This window comes from Hevea brasiliensis, unplaced genomic scaffold (assembly GCF_030052815.1).
Source record: "Hevea brasiliensis isolate MT/VB/25A 57/8 unplaced genomic scaffold, ASM3005281v1 Scaf170, whole genome shotgun sequence".
Lineage (NCBI taxonomy): Eukaryota > Viridiplantae > Streptophyta > Magnoliopsida > Malpighiales > Euphorbiaceae > Hevea > Hevea brasiliensis.
In genome coordinates this window covers 121,532-140,841 of record NW_026614663.1, presented here as the reverse complement: position 1 = coordinate 140,841, position 19,310 = coordinate 121,532, and the positions used below count along the sequence as shown (strand labels likewise).

Genomic DNA, 19,310 nt, shown 5'->3' with positions numbered 1-19,310 from the left:
CTTGAACAAAGAATATTACAAAATCCCATGTGCATAAATTACTCATCTGATAAACATCACAGTACAAAAATCATAGGGGAAGAGGGGGGAAAAAAGAAAGCAAAGCATCTTAAAAGTACTGGAGATTCAAAGAACACTCACAAGTAAAGAAAATCAAAGAAAAAAACAAGCAAATACCAAATATTCAAAGTATCGCCGTCGTTGACTTATCATTTAGACTTTCAAGCCAAGACCGATTTACCTTGCAAAGAATAGTTGAACAATGCAGGGAGTGGCTTTGAACGTTACGGCTGAAGAAAACAAGTTCGTGATTAGTTAGGCAGGCATTAGAGGAGGCAGAGTAAGATCCAGGAATTGAAAAGAGAATCTGCCAAAGTTAGAGAGGAGATGGAAAAAGAAAGAGAAATGCTTCAGTTAAGAGATCAGCTGAGTGAAGAACGTGTCTAGATGAAGATGAGGACAAGGGAGACAGAGTGAGAGGAAGACAGGTAGGGGATAGAGATGAAGAGAGAAATGGAGGAAAAATATAACCATTATGAAAAATAAAGATAAAAATAAAAGTTAAAAAGTTTTTTGATGTAATTGTCAAAATACAGAACGAGTTGGGCAACTAACGACAAACCCTAAGGTAATTCACCCATAAACAAATAAATAGAACCATTGATTCTTTGACCAAAGCAACAAAAAGGAGATGGTACAAGTTAGACGCAGTATCCTAAACAAGTTGTATATTGCAACTACTGATACAAAAATTCACAAAAGTGAAGGACAAGAAAGGGATGAGCAAGGAGAAGATTGATCTAGTCAGCCGCTGTTGATCTTACACGAAGATTCCCGCTAAGTAAATGATACAATAAGCTCTTTCTCCCCCATTTCCACCATATTGGTGCTGCAGTCTTCCGTCTCTTTTTAATTTGTTCTTCTGCAGGAAAAGGTCAAGAAAGATTAATTTCAGACATAAATATATTTCTGAATTGAAGATCAATTTCTTCTTTACATTTTCAAAGCACCCAAGAGAAGAGAAGTGTAAATTTAAACCATCAACCATTTAACTCTAACTGAAAAGTTGATAGTAAGGACTGGGAACTTCTCACTTTTATTCTCAGAACAGTATGCTTCCCATTGCGACTGCAATTTTGCAAAACTAGACTCCAGAGAAGACCAATGGTGCATCTGAATCTTCAAGACTTCCAGAACAGTTTGCAAGCCAGCTTTAGAAGGGACAGTATTGCCAAATTCGAATTCAGAGCTTTCACCCAGCAGTACCTTTTTTTGGCAAAAACCAAGCCAGGAAGAATTAGACAACAGAAAGTCTAAGAAAAGAATGGTAGTGAAAGCACAATTGGGACAATAGTACAGGAGAATTCTCAAAACAATCCTCACCCATCAAGTGAAAACAACTCTAATTTTGTAATATCAGTATGATTCATATTGAGAGAGAAATGGATCAGACCAGCACTATTATCTAGTGCCCAATAGGCAATGTTCCAAGCACAATGAGTTTGTGTATTTAAGATATACAAGGATTCACCTTAATCACTGCAGTAGCAGAAGATGATATGGAGCGTAGATTATAGCTGCAACAAAAAAGTTTATTATCAATGCGGACTAAACCAAAGATTTTTTTTTTTTTTTTGAAAGGACAAACAAATAAATTGATAAGAAATATAAGGGCCAAAAAAAGTGCAAACAAACAGACCCGCCCTCAAGAATTACGAGCAGCTTTCCCCTGCAGATAGTATACAACATATGAGTCATCTGTGCATAGCCAGCTGGAGTTACCTGCAACAACATTGCTAAGATGTCTATGTAACAAAAGATACAAAAGTATACGTAAAAGAAATTCCAAAAAAGTAGAATTGGCAAAAAAGTCTTAGTGTTTTGAAAGGACTACATCCACAACTGCTCAAGTTATACAATTAACGGTCATTGGACATTTTGACAAGATAACACCATGGAAACAATCAAATAGCTATGGCAGTAGCGATGCTTGATTAAATGATGTACTATGAAAGTATAAAAAATCAATTAGGTAAAAGGGAAAGTCTTTACATCACAACAGCCCAAAGGATCACCCCTTGCTGCATCAAATCCAGCAGATATGATAGTGAAATCAGGCGCAAATTCAGCAGCTGCATTAATATGGTTAAAGCACCATAAATTTATAGCAAAGCGACACAAGGAACATTACAGATTGATAAACAGAAGCAGTACGCAATTTATTAGAAGCATTTAAAACTTCCAGTTTCTGCCATTTCAACCACTTTATCCTATCCCAGAGCAGCAGCAACTACAAGTTGAAGACCATTCCAAAAGGCAAGACCACACAGCAATGACATTAATATTAACAAAAGAGAGAGAAAAGAGAAGAGAAGAGGATGAGAAGAAGAAAAACAAGAAGAAGAACAACAACAAAAGAAAAGATGGACATGAGCACCAACCAGCAGCTTTAACAAAACAGTATTGATAGCATGCAATGCCTTCTGTAAATTTTAAAATAAAAAGTACTTCCCAAAACACTGGTGAGCTATGAACATAGGCAGTTGACCACCACTCAACCCACCCACATCAACATGCAGACCTTCAATATTTCACATCGACATATGGTTAACTCGAAGGCCTTCACATTACAAAACCAATACTGCATGCTGCCCACCATCCCCACCAAAATGAGAGCAGATGCATGAATAACGTGAGATATTAACCTATAGGTAGCACAACATGCTGAAATGCAAAAATGTAATCATTATCGCCAACCCCTCCACGACTCCATGGAATATTTACACAATATCCTGCTGCACCTTCAGTACCGATCTGCAAAAGAAAAAGTAAAAAATTGAATAAATAAAATGTCATCTGCAAACATTATTCCTAATCTAAACCACATGCTAAAAGGGAATCAAAACATCATCTATTGGCATTTACGTTGAACAATGCTTCAACAATTTTGCAGGAATGTAAAACCAGATTAAAAAAACAGACCAAGGGATGTAAAAATGCATCAAGGGTTAATATGCAATAAAAAATGGTAAATGACAAAAAAAATAAAAACTTTATACAATTATTCAATTTTGGCCACTTAAAAATTATCAATAACAGCCATGAACTTTAACATTGGCAACAATTTCAACAATCCTTTATATCTTATCCTTCATCCCTATGCCTTAATGACATGAAATGTTTATATTGATTAATTAATTATATTTATTAAAATAATTAAATCAAATAATTTAAGCAATAACCACAACAAAGTAGTTTAATTCAAATACATTTTAAAAAACTAGTTTTTTTGTATCGCGCATTGCACATTAATACTCATTGTATATACTCGTGCTTTAATTTCTCTGCGTGTGTGTTTGTGTGTGCCTCTCTGTCTCTGTCTCTGTCTCTGTCTCCATATATATATATATATAATATTAGTTTTAAATCGCAATTGCAGCCACGTTCGCGGTCACGGTTACGGATAATGGAAACAGGCCTATAACGCCCATAACATAACGGTAACAGCTTGGCGCTACGCAATTTTTTTTTTTTTTTAATTTACAAATTCATAAAATAAGTAAATATTGTTAGACACAAGTATAAATACATCAAGTTTGTTATTGTTAACAATGCATTTTAGTAAAATTCATTCTGGAAAATAATTCAAATTAAAAGAAAAAAACACATAAACATAGATCAAGCAAACCACTGCTTCATATTATAAATTTAACAACAAAACTAACTTCAAACAAAATTTTCTTCAACAAATATGCAAAAAACAACAAATAATACTCACCATTTACAAGAAGTAATGGAGAATAGAAATATTTATGATGATCTTATCTTCAAAAAGAATAAGGAAGAGATTGTAGAAAGAAAGGAAAGTTTAGGTAAAATTTTAAGAGAAAATGCTATAGAAATAATAGTTAGAAGGCTTTAACACACCGAGAATGAAAAAAACTAAAGAAAACACAGCATCCATGTGTTTTTTTATCAGTTAAATTAGTGAGACAATGGTCGTTACCATAACTTAACGATAAATAACAACCGTTCCCATTATGTAACGGTGGTAATGCCTATTACCAATACAATTCAGCATCTGTCTTTAAATAACAAGGTAAAGGGTAACTACCCCTTGAAAAACCTGTAAATAACGGCCATTTAAAACCATTATATTGATATTTAGTAGCCAATTAAATTTAGTCCTTCATTGTCAAGATACCAAATTATCATGACCGTATTTTACTTATAAATAACATTGTCCATATTTTAAACTTTTTTTATACGTTTAGTTTATTACTCTAAATAAAAGACTATTTTTGAAACTATCCTCTTTATTTCTACTATTTATATAATTTAAAATTTTTTTACTATACAATAATGAAATAAAAGGGAATCACAATAAAGAAATTAATGATAGTGAATCTGGAAGAATTAATGATAATTCCTTTGTTTTGTACACATAATAATAAAAAGCTTTCAGGCCAGCATAGAAGGAAAAAATTGATTGTCATAGGGAACGACGACGTTTCAGAAGCCAAAGTAAGGTATGATAATAGTGCTCACATTCTATTTTGGTTGCTAAAGCACGAGAAGCGAAAGTGCAGTGTTTTTGATAAGCAAAAACTTCTGCTATTGCAAGTTAACCATTCGATGAAATGTCTTGCCTTTTTTTCTTTATTAGTGATGATAAGATAATTATTATAATTAAAATTTGAATAGTATTAGAATTTGTAATATTGTAGTCTTTAAAAAAAAATTGCAACATTGAAAATAATACAAAATAATTACGTCCTTTTTTATTCATTTCATCATTCCTCTCTTCTTCCCACTTTTATGTAGACCAATATTATTTACATGCATTGCACGTTGTACGTATTCATAATTTAATTTTCTTTATATGCAATTTCAGAAAAATTTTATGCTAATTAATAATAAACCTTAAAATTAATAAAAACATATCAAAGGCACCATGAAATATTACCTCAACAAAAAGATGGCGAAAATCAATAGCCTTTATTTCCACAATAGAAAAACTCTATCCAAGCAAAAGCAACTAACTCAATACTTCCATAACATACTATTTTTAAGCTCAATTTTATATACAACTTTAAATATTCATATTGTTCATTAAGTAATACATTTACAAATTGTAATACAAGGTAACATAAAGCATTTAAGTAAATTAGAAAAAACTTTTAATAGGATTCTTATTTTACTTAACATATATTGATTAATTTAATTTTCAAAAATTACAAAAAAAATTCTTAATAGAATCATATTCGTTAATAATATAGGATTTGAATTTACGTAGGAAACCAATCTAACCAATTAAATTAAAGATTTTTTTAAATAATAATCGATTCCACTGTTACTTTTCAGCTAATCAAAATAGAGGATAATTTGTAGTTTAAGGCATCACTAATAATTATCAAAATTCTTCATTTCCTATACAACCATGTAGTACTAATTATTGAGTTAATAATGCTTAATATGAAACTCTTACATCAATTTTAATATATGAAATTGCAGACTGTTAGTTTAATGAGATATTTCTAATAATCTTTTTCCCCCGCTTTGTCTCATTCCTTCCATATCTAAAAAAGAAACTCACTTCATTTTTGCTTTTTCTCTTGTTGGATTCAAATCCTTAATGCCAACAAATAAATAAATATAACCACTACCAGATAGTAGCTAGTAGGTTTTTCAACCTAGATGACTTGTTCCAATTAAGATGTTTTATTTGTATCACATTCAATCTAACACTACCACGAATAACAATTGTTAGGTAAGGTTTACCACGAATAATAATCGTTAGGTAAGGTTTTTTGGCTTAACGTTACCACCATTATTTAACGGATTTTTAAATTTGTAACTGTAAAGGCCATTACAATCATTATTTAAAGGTAACAGCTGTTACCGTCCGTTAAGCAATAGTCATAACAGCCATTACTTTTCCAACTCAGAATTCTTAGCCTTTTTTTTTTTTAACCTTTTTCATGTGAAATGCAGTAGAGAGAACTTTTTGTTGAACAAAAAACTATCTTGGCTCGTTCATTTTAGCAGCTTTTCATTTTCTCTCTAGGCAACTAAGCCATTTTCTCTTAACTTTCTCCACAACCAACTCAAGTGAAATCATTCATTTTTCTACAAATTTTTATCTCAAGAACATGGATCATCAAATAGACAAGGCAGTTTTGAAGTGAAGGAGATTAAAAGGTGAGCTCTTTTTTTTTTTTTCCTAATTTTTAGCTATTTTTTAATCATTTTTAGGTAAATACATAAATAATTAAAAAAATAATATCAAGGAAACTTTTAGGCTTTAATAATATTTACTAAGTATAAATTTAAGCTTTGGCAAGATAAAATTTAAGAAAAATAAATAACCATGAAATTAACTCTTCAAATTGATTCTCATAAATTAAATGGTAAGTTTACAATCTAATTTCTTGGTATGTAAGTTTACAATCTAAGCTAATGATCAAAGTTCCCAATCTCAGTCCTAGGATAAGGAATTAAATCTAAACAATTTAACCTTTTCTTTAACTTAATTTAAGTATTTACCCATTTGATGAATAAAGCTCAAAAACATCTCAACTATATTAGACTAACAACTAAGATAAATACTTAATAATAATACAAAAAAATTAATGAGATTACTACTATTTATTCAAGAAATATCAAAATATTGCATAAATAATTTACTACTATAAATCAATTGAAGAATTTCATTTTTTTCAAAATTTAAAAATTTATAAAAGAAATAAAATATTTTATGTTTTCTAAACTTAAATTTTAATAATATTACTAATCAAGCTTATGCATTTTTTAAAAATTTCCTTAACTACTCTGATATTGACTAAAAATTACCTGTACTATGAAATATAAAAGATATATCTCTCGATTAGATTATCATAGGGCAGAAGCATTGCTGCCCAATTTCCATATAGCATGTTTTCCAATTTCTATATATTCCCATTCTTTTCCCTAGAGTTTTATTAACATAGTACCCCGTACGCATTCATTTATAACATATAAATTCATTAACATATATTAACTAATTTAATTTTTAATTAAATTAAAAAAAATTCTTCATAGAATTATATGCATTAATAAAATAGAATTTGGATTTAAATAGAAAATCAACTTAAACAATCAAATAAATGATTTTTAAATAATAATAAATTTCCATATCATTTTCTAGCGATTTGAATTTAACTACAAAATCAATTTTACCACTCAAATTAAAGACTTTTAAACAATAATAAATTTTTTTATATTAAGCCAATCAAAATAGAAGGCAATTTGTCAAGATCCCCCTTCCCACTTTCATATATATTATAGATAAATAATAAATTTCTATATTATTTTTTGGCAATTTGAATTTAAATAGAAAACAAATTTTATCAATCAAATTAAAGACTTTTAAATAATAAATTTTTATATTATTTTTAAGTCGATCAAAATAGAGGGCAATTTGTCATTATCAAATTCAACCATGGATATTTTTGGCAATCCAATTATTCCCACCACCCCCCAACTTTTATATATATTATAGATAATTTCTATATATTTTAATAGTTTTAATTTAATATTATTTTTTCTTGTTTATATTCTTTTAATATTTTAATGTAACCAGAGATCTTAATTAACATTAGAGAGAGAGAGAGAGAGAGAGAGAGAGAGAGAGAGAGAGAATGCGTGTGTGTGTTCAAATCAACTTTAGTTGGCTACCACGCCATCATTAGCATACAGTGTAGAGAGGAAACAAAATTTGATATAGGGTATAATTGTTACTATGAGACTTTTGCTTATTTTAAAAGCCTGCAAATGAAGAAAAGGTACAGTTTTGGATTTTTAGTCATTAACTTGATGCATACAGCTACATAATTTACAGCATTGAAAAAGACACCTAAAATTATATTTATTTTGCCCACATGAACAAGCAAGTGCAAGCATATTTAAGATATTATGTATGCATCCAACTTCCAACATTGGTCATATGACATCATTTCCCATTTTAGACATGTTGCACCCATTTCATGAAGAATAGAATACCAAAGCATCAATTCCAGGGAGCAATTATAATTTTCTTATAGTCATGAGAGGAGGCTTAGTTCATCAAACCAATATATGGCATGGCCCTGATCTAGATAGTGAAAGCTAACTCAGCAGTTTCTTCACTCAGAAATCAAACCATTTTAGGATCATCAATTTTGGGCCTCCAAAATAAATCACTTTGTTCTCTCATCATACCCATTCAAGGAAAAATACCACAAATTTCACCAGATGGCACCTACTATGGTCTTAAAGACTTCAAAGTTTGACAACAAGATTTCAACTCCTGGCATCCTTCCACATTTGCAGAAATTTTCTGTGGTTTTTGGCATGTAGAATGCTGGACCTACCAAGGCCGGCTTATCTAAGACAAACAGTTGAACTCCCAGCAATAATAGTGATAAAATGTTACCTCTATCAAATAAACAGAGGAGAGAAAAAGGTGGCCCACATTCAGGGGGCATAGAGTAGAGGGGGAGTGCAACACAATGCAGATCCCTTTCATTCATACCTGTAACGTGTATAAAATGTTGGTCCCTTTAATATATTTTCACCTTACTAAGGCCAGGAATTCAAGTAACCCACTTTATTGATTATAACTCAACACTTATTTTAAGTGCAGTTCAATTTCCACATCCCACTGCAGAAGAATCAATGGAGTTTTTGTTATTTGTTATGTGAAACAGTCTAAAGATTCTCTAGTAAACACGATCAATCTCACAATTTCAGCCAATAGAATATTCATCGCCCCTCCAAAGGGCCTTCTAGGCAAAGGAAAATGACACTTTGCATTTTATGAAACAGTGATATAAATTGTATCAAATTGCAAAAAATCAGACTTCCACTATTTTCTTTCCATTACAATAGCTAAATATTAAGCTGTAGCTAAAATTCGAATACATGAAGTTGAATGTGTTTTCCAGAATCAATTATCATGGTTGCAACAGGTAAAATATGGAATATACCAATGACTACGGACAAGTATTTTCAGTTATAATTATGTGAAAAGCTAAATCAAACATTCATGAATTCAATATCTTAGAAAGTATGGCAATGCTCTTCAAACAGGCTTAGTACAAAGACACAGCCAAACACTAAATCTTGGACCCATATGAAGAGAAGAAGCAAAACTCAGAAAATTTACACATCTAAATAGAAGCATTCATCTACCATATTAAGACAAGAAAATAAAATAGCTAAAGTACCTCATTAACTGCTCCAGTGCCAGGATAAAACTTTCCTCCCTCGTGTCTATGCAAGGATATGTACAATACCTATAGGATATAGCTCATCAAAACAAAAATTAAACTTAACAAAGAAAGGACTTATTTACAGCAATACAAAACCTTTTAACAGCAAAGAAGATAGATTGGGCCAAAAGCATGCTTGAAAAGCTTAAATTATGTTTAGTCATATAATAATTTGCATTACTAAAACAGAGTTCTAGCTGAATATTTCATAACCCTTCATATATGTGATCCAATGATAAAATTGTGAAAATTTACTAAAAGTATGATGTACAACACTAGAATTAGCTTCTTTTTTTTTTATTCATTTCAGTCACAAAAGTGACGAAGGCCTACACTATTTCACCTCCTCTAACAAACCATTTTATCATGAGTAGTATTTCAGTGATTGATACACACACAACATTTTGTCATTATGAAGCTCACCGATTTGTTCTGCTCAAATATTTCTTGAGTGCCATTTCCATGATGAACATCCTATAATAATCATAAGAAAGATTAACAAATTAAAAAGGGCAGGCAGCAGGGAGAAGTTCACTTTTCACAAGCACGAGACATTCAATAATCAACTAAAAACGAGAATCATAGTTAACAGGACATTACCCAGTCGACTATTAGCACTTTCTTGGCACCAGCGACCTGAGCAGCTAATGCAGCAATTGCTGCATTATTGTGGAGGCAGAATCCCATTGCTTGTTTTATACCAGCATGATGGCCAGGAGGTCGAACCTGATTCAAGAATAAGTAACAATAAAAATACAAAAGAAAACTCAGTATAGTTCCTGGCATTACCTTCATAATACTGAATAACTTGCATAATATGTAAACCTTCATACCAGAGCAAAACCATTTTTGGCAGGTCCAGAAAAAATTGCTGAAGCAAGATCAGCACACAATCCTGCCGCAAGCCTAGCAGCACAAGCTGAATGCTCATTAGCATATGTGTCAGGAGTGAAGTAACTGCCCATCAAAAACAAACAACCAAGAATCAACCATCACATAATCAACATCCATAAAGTTAAAATAAAATAAGCATGTTGTGTCCTGTTTAGAGACTTCAAGTCAAGTATAAATACTGCCCTAGAAGGGTTTTTTTTTTTTTTTTTTTTTTTAAAGGAAACCAGAAAGACACAATCTTTTGACACACTTCTAGACAGAATAAAAATAGTAGGAAAGAAACCAAAAAACACCCCAGGGGTGAGAGGAAGAAAAGACAAACAAAACAGAGTAAAAAAGAAATAATCCATAACAAATTTAAAAATAAAAGAAGGAAGCCTGAGCAGAAAGAAGTGACATCTACACCATGAAATATAACAACTTGAAAAACTCATTTTTCAAAGAATAAGCATCTCAACTCCTTCAAAGGCACCTTTCACTCCATATAAACTACATCATCAAACACCGAGACTAAACCCAGAAAGTTTCCGATTACAAATAATGGCACACTGGCACCTTATTTACTCCAACAAGTATTGTCATCACATTACACAATAGACTCCAATAAAGAGAGAATCAGCGACAAAAGATCTCTAGATATAGAAAGCAGACACTCAAATGCTGCTGATACAGAAAAGGTATTCTCTATAACTAGCAACTTCTATTACATAATATGACACTTTCAATATTTACTCGGCCTTTGATATATGTGATCTAGATATGCAAACAAGCTCAGCTTCATTAGCCACTTAGTTTGAACTTGATTATTTACCACAGAAGCCAAGATTATCAAGGCTCCTTTTATTGATGAACCAGGTTTAAGAAGGGCCAAATTTTGCTTGATTAGAACATGAACTAGGGGAAAATAGTTCACATTACTTTATCCCACTTTATGTTTGTTTAATAGGTTCAGAAAAGCTTTGACATTCATATATGTGTAATATCTTGCAACAGGAACTCAACTCAACTCAACTCAACTAAGCCTTTATCCCAAAAATTTGGGGTCAGCTATATGGATTCGCTTTCTCTACTCTAAACGATTTTGGGTTAAAGCCTCAGAAATGTGTAATGCTTCCAAGTCATGTTGTACTACTCTCCTCCAAGTCAATTTAGGTCTACCCCTTTTTTCTTTCTATCCTCTAACATAACGTGCTCAACTTGTCTAACTAGAGCCTCCGTATATCTACGCTCCACAAAACCAAATCACCTCAATCCCCTTTCTCTCAACTTATCCTCAATTGGCACCACTCCTACATTTTCTCCAATACTCTCATTACGGACTAGATTAATAGGCATGTTGAAGTCATCCACACAAAATTATTGTGCTTTGGTCTTTGACCAAATATTTCAACAAAATAAGGTTCGACCCAAAAAATTGTACGCATGTAGCTGTTTTGACACACTGCATGAAACCGAAGCTTTTGATTGAACTCAAGGCAGTAAGCTTCCCAAATTCCAAGCTAAGCATGAATAAAACCTATCTGACTCCAAGCCTGAACAAAGCAGTCCTTAATCAAATGCACAAATGCAGACTCATAAGATACATTCAGAGATATGAAAGAAAACACCGACATACCTTGAGAAAATACGGCTTGTAAGTTCTACAGCCTGAACATGCTCCAAGGAATGAACCTAGAGATACCAAAACGAAATTATAAAAGGTATTAAAATTGTTTCAAGACCTTATAATACCTTTTCTTTATCAGAGAAAAGGACAAACCAGTAGATCAAGCAGCTAATACATGGCAGCACCACATCCCAAGAAAAAAAGAAAGGTATAAAGTGTCAAAAAAAAAAAAAAAAACAGCTCAAGCACAATATTTTAGACATTGCACAACCAAGGAGATTGGTATGAGCAAGCCTGTAGCCATCAATTGCCCTTTATAAACTTTTAGACAACAAGCCTCTGAGACAATACACAGAGATAACATCAGCATGCCAGTGTAAATAGCTCATATAATACCTGAAAGAAAATGTGACCACTCACCATCTGAAGTTCTTGTTGCGTAATTTCTCTTGCAGGAATTGGGTAGCATCTTCCAGGAAATATACCTGCAAACATTCACAATTGTCATCAAGCTGATCATAGATGGTATAGTAGGCAAAATTGTTAGGCAAAATGAATAAATGACTCAGAAATATGTTGGTCCAAAAGGAGAAATCATGGGGAGTGTAAATACCAGCAGTGGCAAGGCTAGCAGCTATAGCTCGCAGGCGATCAGGTCTTTCTGGATGCGGATGTGACTTCATTTCAATCTACTTTAACATAGCAATCACCAAAACAAAGCAATGAAATTACATGAACAACTAGCAAAGAAAATCCCAACAATTTCCTGCACACAAACATGCATGTCTAAAAGAGCAATCTGAACAAAGTAAGTAAAAGAAAAGCACCATACTTCTGAATGTAGCAACATTCTTTCATCAAAACCAACTGCTGTGCAACTGTTTGAGGATGAATATTGTACATAAGTGTCTACAAAAAAAGGGGAAAAATTAGGGTTGCTGGCACGTTATCATACCAGAAAACAATCTCCAGCCAAATTAGGCTATCTCAATGGGATCAGCTTAAAGTAAGTATTAATTCCTTCAACATAATTCAATGCAAATGTTATATTGTAAAATGGAGGCCTTTTTAAGATGAGTATCAATTCACCCTGTTGTAACATAGACCGCCTTTTCAACAAGAATGTCTATTCATAGATTAAAGAACAGCAATAAAACATTCCTTCAAATGCCAAGAAACTGCAGAGAAGTCCGTTAAATATGTATAATTAATTAACAAACAATAAGCTACATATTAGCATATTTGACACACAGTCCAACTTAAACTGAACATCAATAGAATCTCCAAATTTGTACAAATAAGTTAAATTAAAATTATTATAGAAAGCCTGTAGAATTGTATTAGAAGAGGATTCCTAAATTGCAAAGGATTCAAAGCATCCTGGATTTTGCTATGGCATACGACCTAATACTAGCAAATACCTACTTTATAAAAAGAGAGTCACATTTAGTGACTTTCAAAAGTGGGCAACATAGAAGCCAAATCGACTTCCTCTTAATCAGGAAGACAAATAGAGCTCTATGCAAGGATTGCAAGGTCATTCCAGGAGAGGCTTTAACAAGTCAACATAGGTTGGTGGTCTTGGATGTCAAGTTTAGGAACAATTCAAGTAAGGTCAGAAGAAATAGTGTAGCTCGAACAAAGTGGTGGGAGTTCAAAGGAGTAAAGCAAGTGAAGTTCAAAAATGAGCTTCTTGAGTCCGAAGTATGGAAGCTAGATATGGAGGCCAATGATATGTGGATACAGATGGCATCAAAGATTAGAGAAGTAGCTAGAAAAGTACTTGGGGAGTCTAAAGGACATGGACCACCCTCAAAAGAGAGATGGTGGTGGAATGAGGAAGTACAAAAGGCAGTTAAGAGAAAAAGGGAATGGTATAAGAAATTACCTAAATGTGATAATAATGAGGCATATGAACAGTACAAGATAGCAAAGAAAGAGGCAAAAAAGGCAGTTAGCCAAGCAAGAGCACAGGCCTTTAAAAAGTTATATGAGAAACTTGGAACTAAAGAAGAGGAGAAAGATATTTATAGATTAGCAAGGAGTAGAGAAAGGAAATGTCAAGATCTCAATCAAGTTAGGTGCATTAAGGATAAAGAAGGAAAAGTGTTGGTGAAAGATGAGGACATTAAAGAAAGATGGAGAAATTATTTTAATGATCTCTTTAATAATAGTCAAAATGGAAATAGCATGAATATAGATTATAGAACAATAGAAAAGAATGTAAATTATACTAGAAGGATTAGATCTTTAGAAGTAAAGGAAGCACTTAAGAGAATGAAAGTAGGTAAAGCCTGTGGACCCGATGAAATACCAATTGAAGTGTGGAAGTATTTGGGAGATATGGGAGTGGCATGGTTAACTAAATTATTTAATAAGATTCTAAACTCAAAGAAAATGCGATGAATGGAGGAAGAGTATTTTAGTACCTATTTTTAAAAATAAGGAGACATACTGAGTTACTCAAACTATAGGGGAATTAAACTCATGAGCCATACTATGAAGTTGTGGGAGAGAGTTGTGGAGCATCGACTACGTCATGATACTTCTATCTCTCTCAATCAATTTGGTTTCATGCTCAGTCGTTCAACTATGGAAGCGATCTTTCTCATTAGAAGCTTGATGGAGAAATATAGAGATGGGAAGAAAGATCTACACATGGTTTTTATTGATTTGGAGAAGGCTTATGATAGTGTTCCAAGAGAGGTCTTATGGAATGCGTTAGAACAAAAGAGGGTATCTATTAGGTACATACAAGTATTGAAAGATATGTATGAAGGAGCAACTACTATTGTGCGCACAGTGGGAGGGGACACAAGAGATTTTCCGATTTCAATTGGATTACACCAAGGATCAGCCATAAGCCCTTACCTTTTTACATTAGTTTTAGATGAACTGACGAAACATATACAAGAGAGTATTCCTTGGTGCATGATGTTTGCGGATGATATTGTTATGATAGATGAGACACGAGAAGGAGTCAATAGGAAGCTAGAACTTTGGAGAAGTACTCTAGAGTCAAAGGGTTTTAAGTTAAGTAGAACGAAGACAGAATACATGCATTGCAAGTTCAGTGAAGGTCAAACTGGTGATAGGTAAGGAGTTAGTTTAAATGGAGTGGCACTGTCCCAAAGTAATCACTTTAAATATCTAGGCTCAGTCCTTCAAGTAGATGGGGGATGTGAGGAGGATGTTAGTCATAGGATTAAAGCCGGATGGTTGAAGTGGAGACGTGCCACGGGAGTTCTATGTGATCGTAAGATTCCCAATAAATTAAAAGGAAAATTCTACCGTACAGCCATACGACAGGCTATGCTATATGGTAGTGAGTGTTGGGCACTGAAAGAGTCGTATGCATCTAAGATAAGAGTTGCAGAGATGAGAATGTTAAGGTGGATGAGTGGCCATACTAGACTAGATAAAGTCCGTAATGAAAGTATTAGAGAAAAGGTAAGAGTGGTGCCAATTGAAGATAAGTTGAGAGAAGGGAGATTGAGGTGGTTTGGTCATGTGAAGCGTAGACATACGGAGGCTCCAGTTAGACAAGTAGAGCACATTAGGCTAGAGGATAGAAAGAAAAAAAGGGGTAGACCTAAATTGACTTGGAGGAGAGTAGTACAGCATGACTTAGAAGCATTACACATTTCTGAGGATTTAATTCAAAATCGTTTAGAGTGGAAAAAGCGAATCCATATAGCCGACCCCAAATTTTTGGGATAAAGGCTTAGTTGAGTTGAGTTGAGTATATATATATATATATATATATATATATATATATATTCACTTTAGAAAAATGAGAATCAAATTTTCTTCTCTCAATAACATGGTATCAGAGCTAGGTTAACAAAACCTGCTCTGGAAATTTGAATACCTTGTCCTGTTCAAGTTAGGCACAAAGCTGCCATTCCAGGTCACCCTTCTAGGGTGATTCCTTTAGCTCAAAATCAACTAAGCACATAAATGTTAAGGAGCTTCAAGAGTCAGTAAGTAAAAGTTCACGGAATTGGACAATAATAAATACACATTCATCCCAGAAATCCATTCAACAAATTTTAAGGTTAAAACAAATGCCTTTCTGAAGAGGAAAAATCAACCAGTTTCTTTGACAGTAACAAAGTAAGGATAGTGGGCAGCTGAAAAAAATACATCTAGGCATTTACTAGTTAATACACATTTAAGTTAGATAAAAACTGCAGTTTCAGTTTTCAAAACAAATGCTACACCCTTACATTCAGATAATGTCCACACATATTTGAATCACTTAGATATTTCACTATGGGCATTTAGTGCTGTACAACTAAATCAAGATTAGAGAAATTGCTTGTAGGCCAGAACCTCCAACAGTATATCAAACCCATGCAATATCATCACTTTGTTAACTTTTATCAAGGGAAGAGAATAAATGTAGATGCTTTTAACAGTATATGTTGATTTGAATAAAGATGCAGCAACCATTAACTATAATATTGATTATTTTTAGTAATGTAGAATAGGCCACAAAAAATATTTTCATGTAGACAATTGCTTTGCAAAAAATTCTTCATTCCGATGAGACAAGCATGATAACCACCTTTGTTTCTCCCCTTCACTTGTGTCTGGACCTCAGTAACACCTGCATCTTGTGAAAATGGCGAAGCAAGAAATCCATGCCTCAAGATACCAGATTCTTTATGTTCTCCACATATCTGCATAGAGGAGATTGCACCAAATCACTCACAGAAATCATCATATCACAGAACTGAGTTGCTGCAGATACAGATTTACGAGCAACAAAATATATAATGAACCATCAAAATAGACAATAAGTGTCAGAATATTGAAACTAGCGCCCCAATAGGAAAAACAAAATTTAAACATACATCACAATGAACAACATCATTGAGATTAACCATCGTGCAGTTGGTACAAAACCACTTCATGATATGCACACGCTTTTGTAGAGGCTCCCAATCACTGTCATCATCGTCATCATCAAACAAGTCTTGGTTGTTGTACATATCTTGAGAAGTCATTTCTCTCTGCTTTGTCTTTCTCTGTGACAAAGTCACATTACAAATTGGGATATAATGGAAGTTATTAGTTACTGTCCCAGGCAATTACATTTCTTCAACATGTTAAGAAATCAATGTGGCATATTCTACTTACTGATACAACAACATCAGGAAATGTGTCCACATCCATAGTGCCATTCATGTCTCTGGAGTGTATTGTTAGGATATCTTCATCACCAGAAATTTCATCATAACTACAACTAGCACGAGTTCCATTAGAACCTAAGCTTTCATGTCTTCCAATAATGCCATTTCGTGAAACTCCATGACTTTGTTTGTGAAGACTCATCTCTGAATCCCCATTCACCAGACGATTTGTTTCCAAAACCATTTTGCCTTCAGATTTTGCATAAAGACTTTCTGCCACAACCACCTTCCATCAAAATCAAAATGATATAGCAAATTATGTAAAAAATTGATGGTAAAATACATCAAACAAGGGCAACTACATATGATTGAAGGTAAGTAACTGTGGAAAATCAGGATAAACCTAAATACTGGACAAACTAAGAAGCTGAAAATTAAAACATGTAAAGGGCTAAAATGAAATGCAACAAACCCAGAATGAAGAGAACAGTTAGTCAGGTAAGAAAGGAATCAACAGCAGAAAGAAAATATGAAAAAACTAAGACATTTATATTTGGAAATAAAAGCTACAGTGGATTTCATTCTCTCCCAACTAAGATTTATAGAAGTATAGCTAAAAAGTAATAATTTCTTCTCCATTACCTCTTTTTTTACACTGTGAATTAAAGCGGATTTGAGGAAGAGTAAAGGGTGATATTTAAACAGAATTTAGCTTTCTAACCTTGTTGGAAGTAGATAAGGTTAATGGAAGTTGGTATTCATTAACCTCCTCACACCCATTTTTCACTAAGGCTTCTTGTTTCGGGAAAAAAATATTTTCTTGGGAAATATTTTTTGCATTTTATAGCATTTGGGACACAAAAAAACTGGTTAACAGAAAATAATTCACAGGAAAAGGGCCTCTTTAGACTTTGACAAACTTATTAAAAATGTGAAGAAAGAAATTTATAAATGCATAAAATATACGAATACCCAATTAGTCTACCAACATCGCCAGTCGTCCTTGACCAACGGCAGCGATCAGTGGTGGCTGTCATAATTCACCATTATATGTAATTTCTTTTCTCATATTCAATAATAAAAAATAAAAATAAATGAAGTTTTTATTGTCTAAATATTTTTATACTATTATAAATTGAAAGAAAATTAACATTTTCCAGTGTCCTCCAAACACTAAAATAAAATTCCTTTGTTTTTCAACATTGCAACTAAACATCAGAAAATAAATTTTTTCTTTTTCAGAAAATGCACATACAAGATATTTTCCAAGAAACAAACTCCGCCTAAATCTTATTTTACATTCCCTTCATTAGCCTTCAATAACATCCCTCTCCACCACCCCTACCAGTACCATGCAATGCCATACATATAAAAGAAATTATACCCTAAAACTAATGTATACCTTGGCTCTGACATTAAAACCGAACTTTTTTCACTCTAAATAAGTAAAATTTATCGCCTAAAAAGCAAAACCCTAAATAAGATTTAAAACAAAAAAAAAAAAGTCAAACCCTAAGAAACATCAAATCAAAACCCTAACATCATAGACTAGAAAACAAACTCCAGGATTTGGATTCCGGAATCTGAAACCCAAAAAAAAAAAGGGTACCTGAACAGTTTTCTATGAAGATCTCGTACGTTTCTCTTGGTTGATTGTTTACGGTGAAGACAATCTCTTCGTCGAAAAACTGCTGCTGCTGCTAATGCATTGGAAATGACGGAGACTGTTTTAGAAGATAAAGAAATTCCCTGGAAAATCTTTGTGCTTTTTTTTTTCTACTTCCTCTCTCCGTTCGTAGCAAAGCTGGTTCGCACACAGCCTAATTAGGATCTGTTTGGGAGCAAGTATTATAAAGTGAAGGAGATTTTTTAAAATTTGAAAATTTTGAATGTGTTTGATATTCGATGATTTCCTTTTAGATATAATTTTTATAGATTTTCAAAAAAAATTTGTTTTTAATTATCAAATAGACGAATTGAGAAGGCTTTCATTTTAAAACTTTTAAATTTTTTTCTCGAAAATAATAAAAAGTTATAAAAAAAAAAGTCTTGCTACATTATTTCTATTTCTATACAAACAAAGTATAAGCACCTATTTTACAAAGAAATAAAATAATAAGGATTTATTTTGTTGAAAGGAAAAAAGAAAAAATAAAAATTAGAAGTTTAATTTTCTTGTTTTATAAAAAGAAAAGAAGGAAAATATTGTGATGATTTGAGCAATTTTATTTTTTGTCTTAATTGGGTGAAGAGAGTAAAAAATAATGTTAATTTTTTTTTGTATGCCCTTATTTTCTTTAAATATTATTTTTTAATATAATTTTATTTATTTAATATGATATAATAATAAAAATATAATAATTTTTCTCCTTATTTTATATT

The 19,310-nt window shown here is 32.6% G+C and overlaps 1 protein-coding gene across 2 annotated transcripts; it reads right to left on the bottom strand.

The window, feature by feature from the left end:
* Nucleotides 1-711: 711 nt before the first annotated feature.
* On the bottom strand, nt 712-18,774 carry LOC110633964 (histone deacetylase 15). Of its 2 annotated transcripts, none has more exons than XM_021782814.2 (18): nt 18,538-18,774; nt 16,936-17,214; nt 16,650-16,823; nt 16,361-16,475; nt 12,623-12,699; nt 12,404-12,479; nt 12,211-12,275; nt 11,800-11,855; nt 10,124-10,247; nt 9,891-10,016; nt 9,714-9,764; nt 9,246-9,314; nt 2,706-2,814; nt 2,053-2,132; nt 1,700-1,782; nt 1,532-1,577; nt 1,095-1,266; nt 712-922 (listed from the first exon to the last, which is right to left on the bottom strand). In XM_021782814.2, the coding sequence occupies exons 2-18, from the start codon at nt 17,170-17,172 to the stop codon at nt 801-803; spliced, it is 1,782 nt and encodes a 593-aa protein (XP_021638506.2). In that variant the 5' UTR covers nt 17,173-17,214; nt 18,538-18,774; the 3' UTR covers nt 712-800. The 2 variants fall into 2 exon arrangements, with proteins under 2 accessions (XP_021638506.2, XP_021638507.2); XM_021782815.2 differs by having other exon boundaries at nt 16,936-17,201.
* Nucleotides 18,775-19,310: the final 536 nt, after the last annotated feature.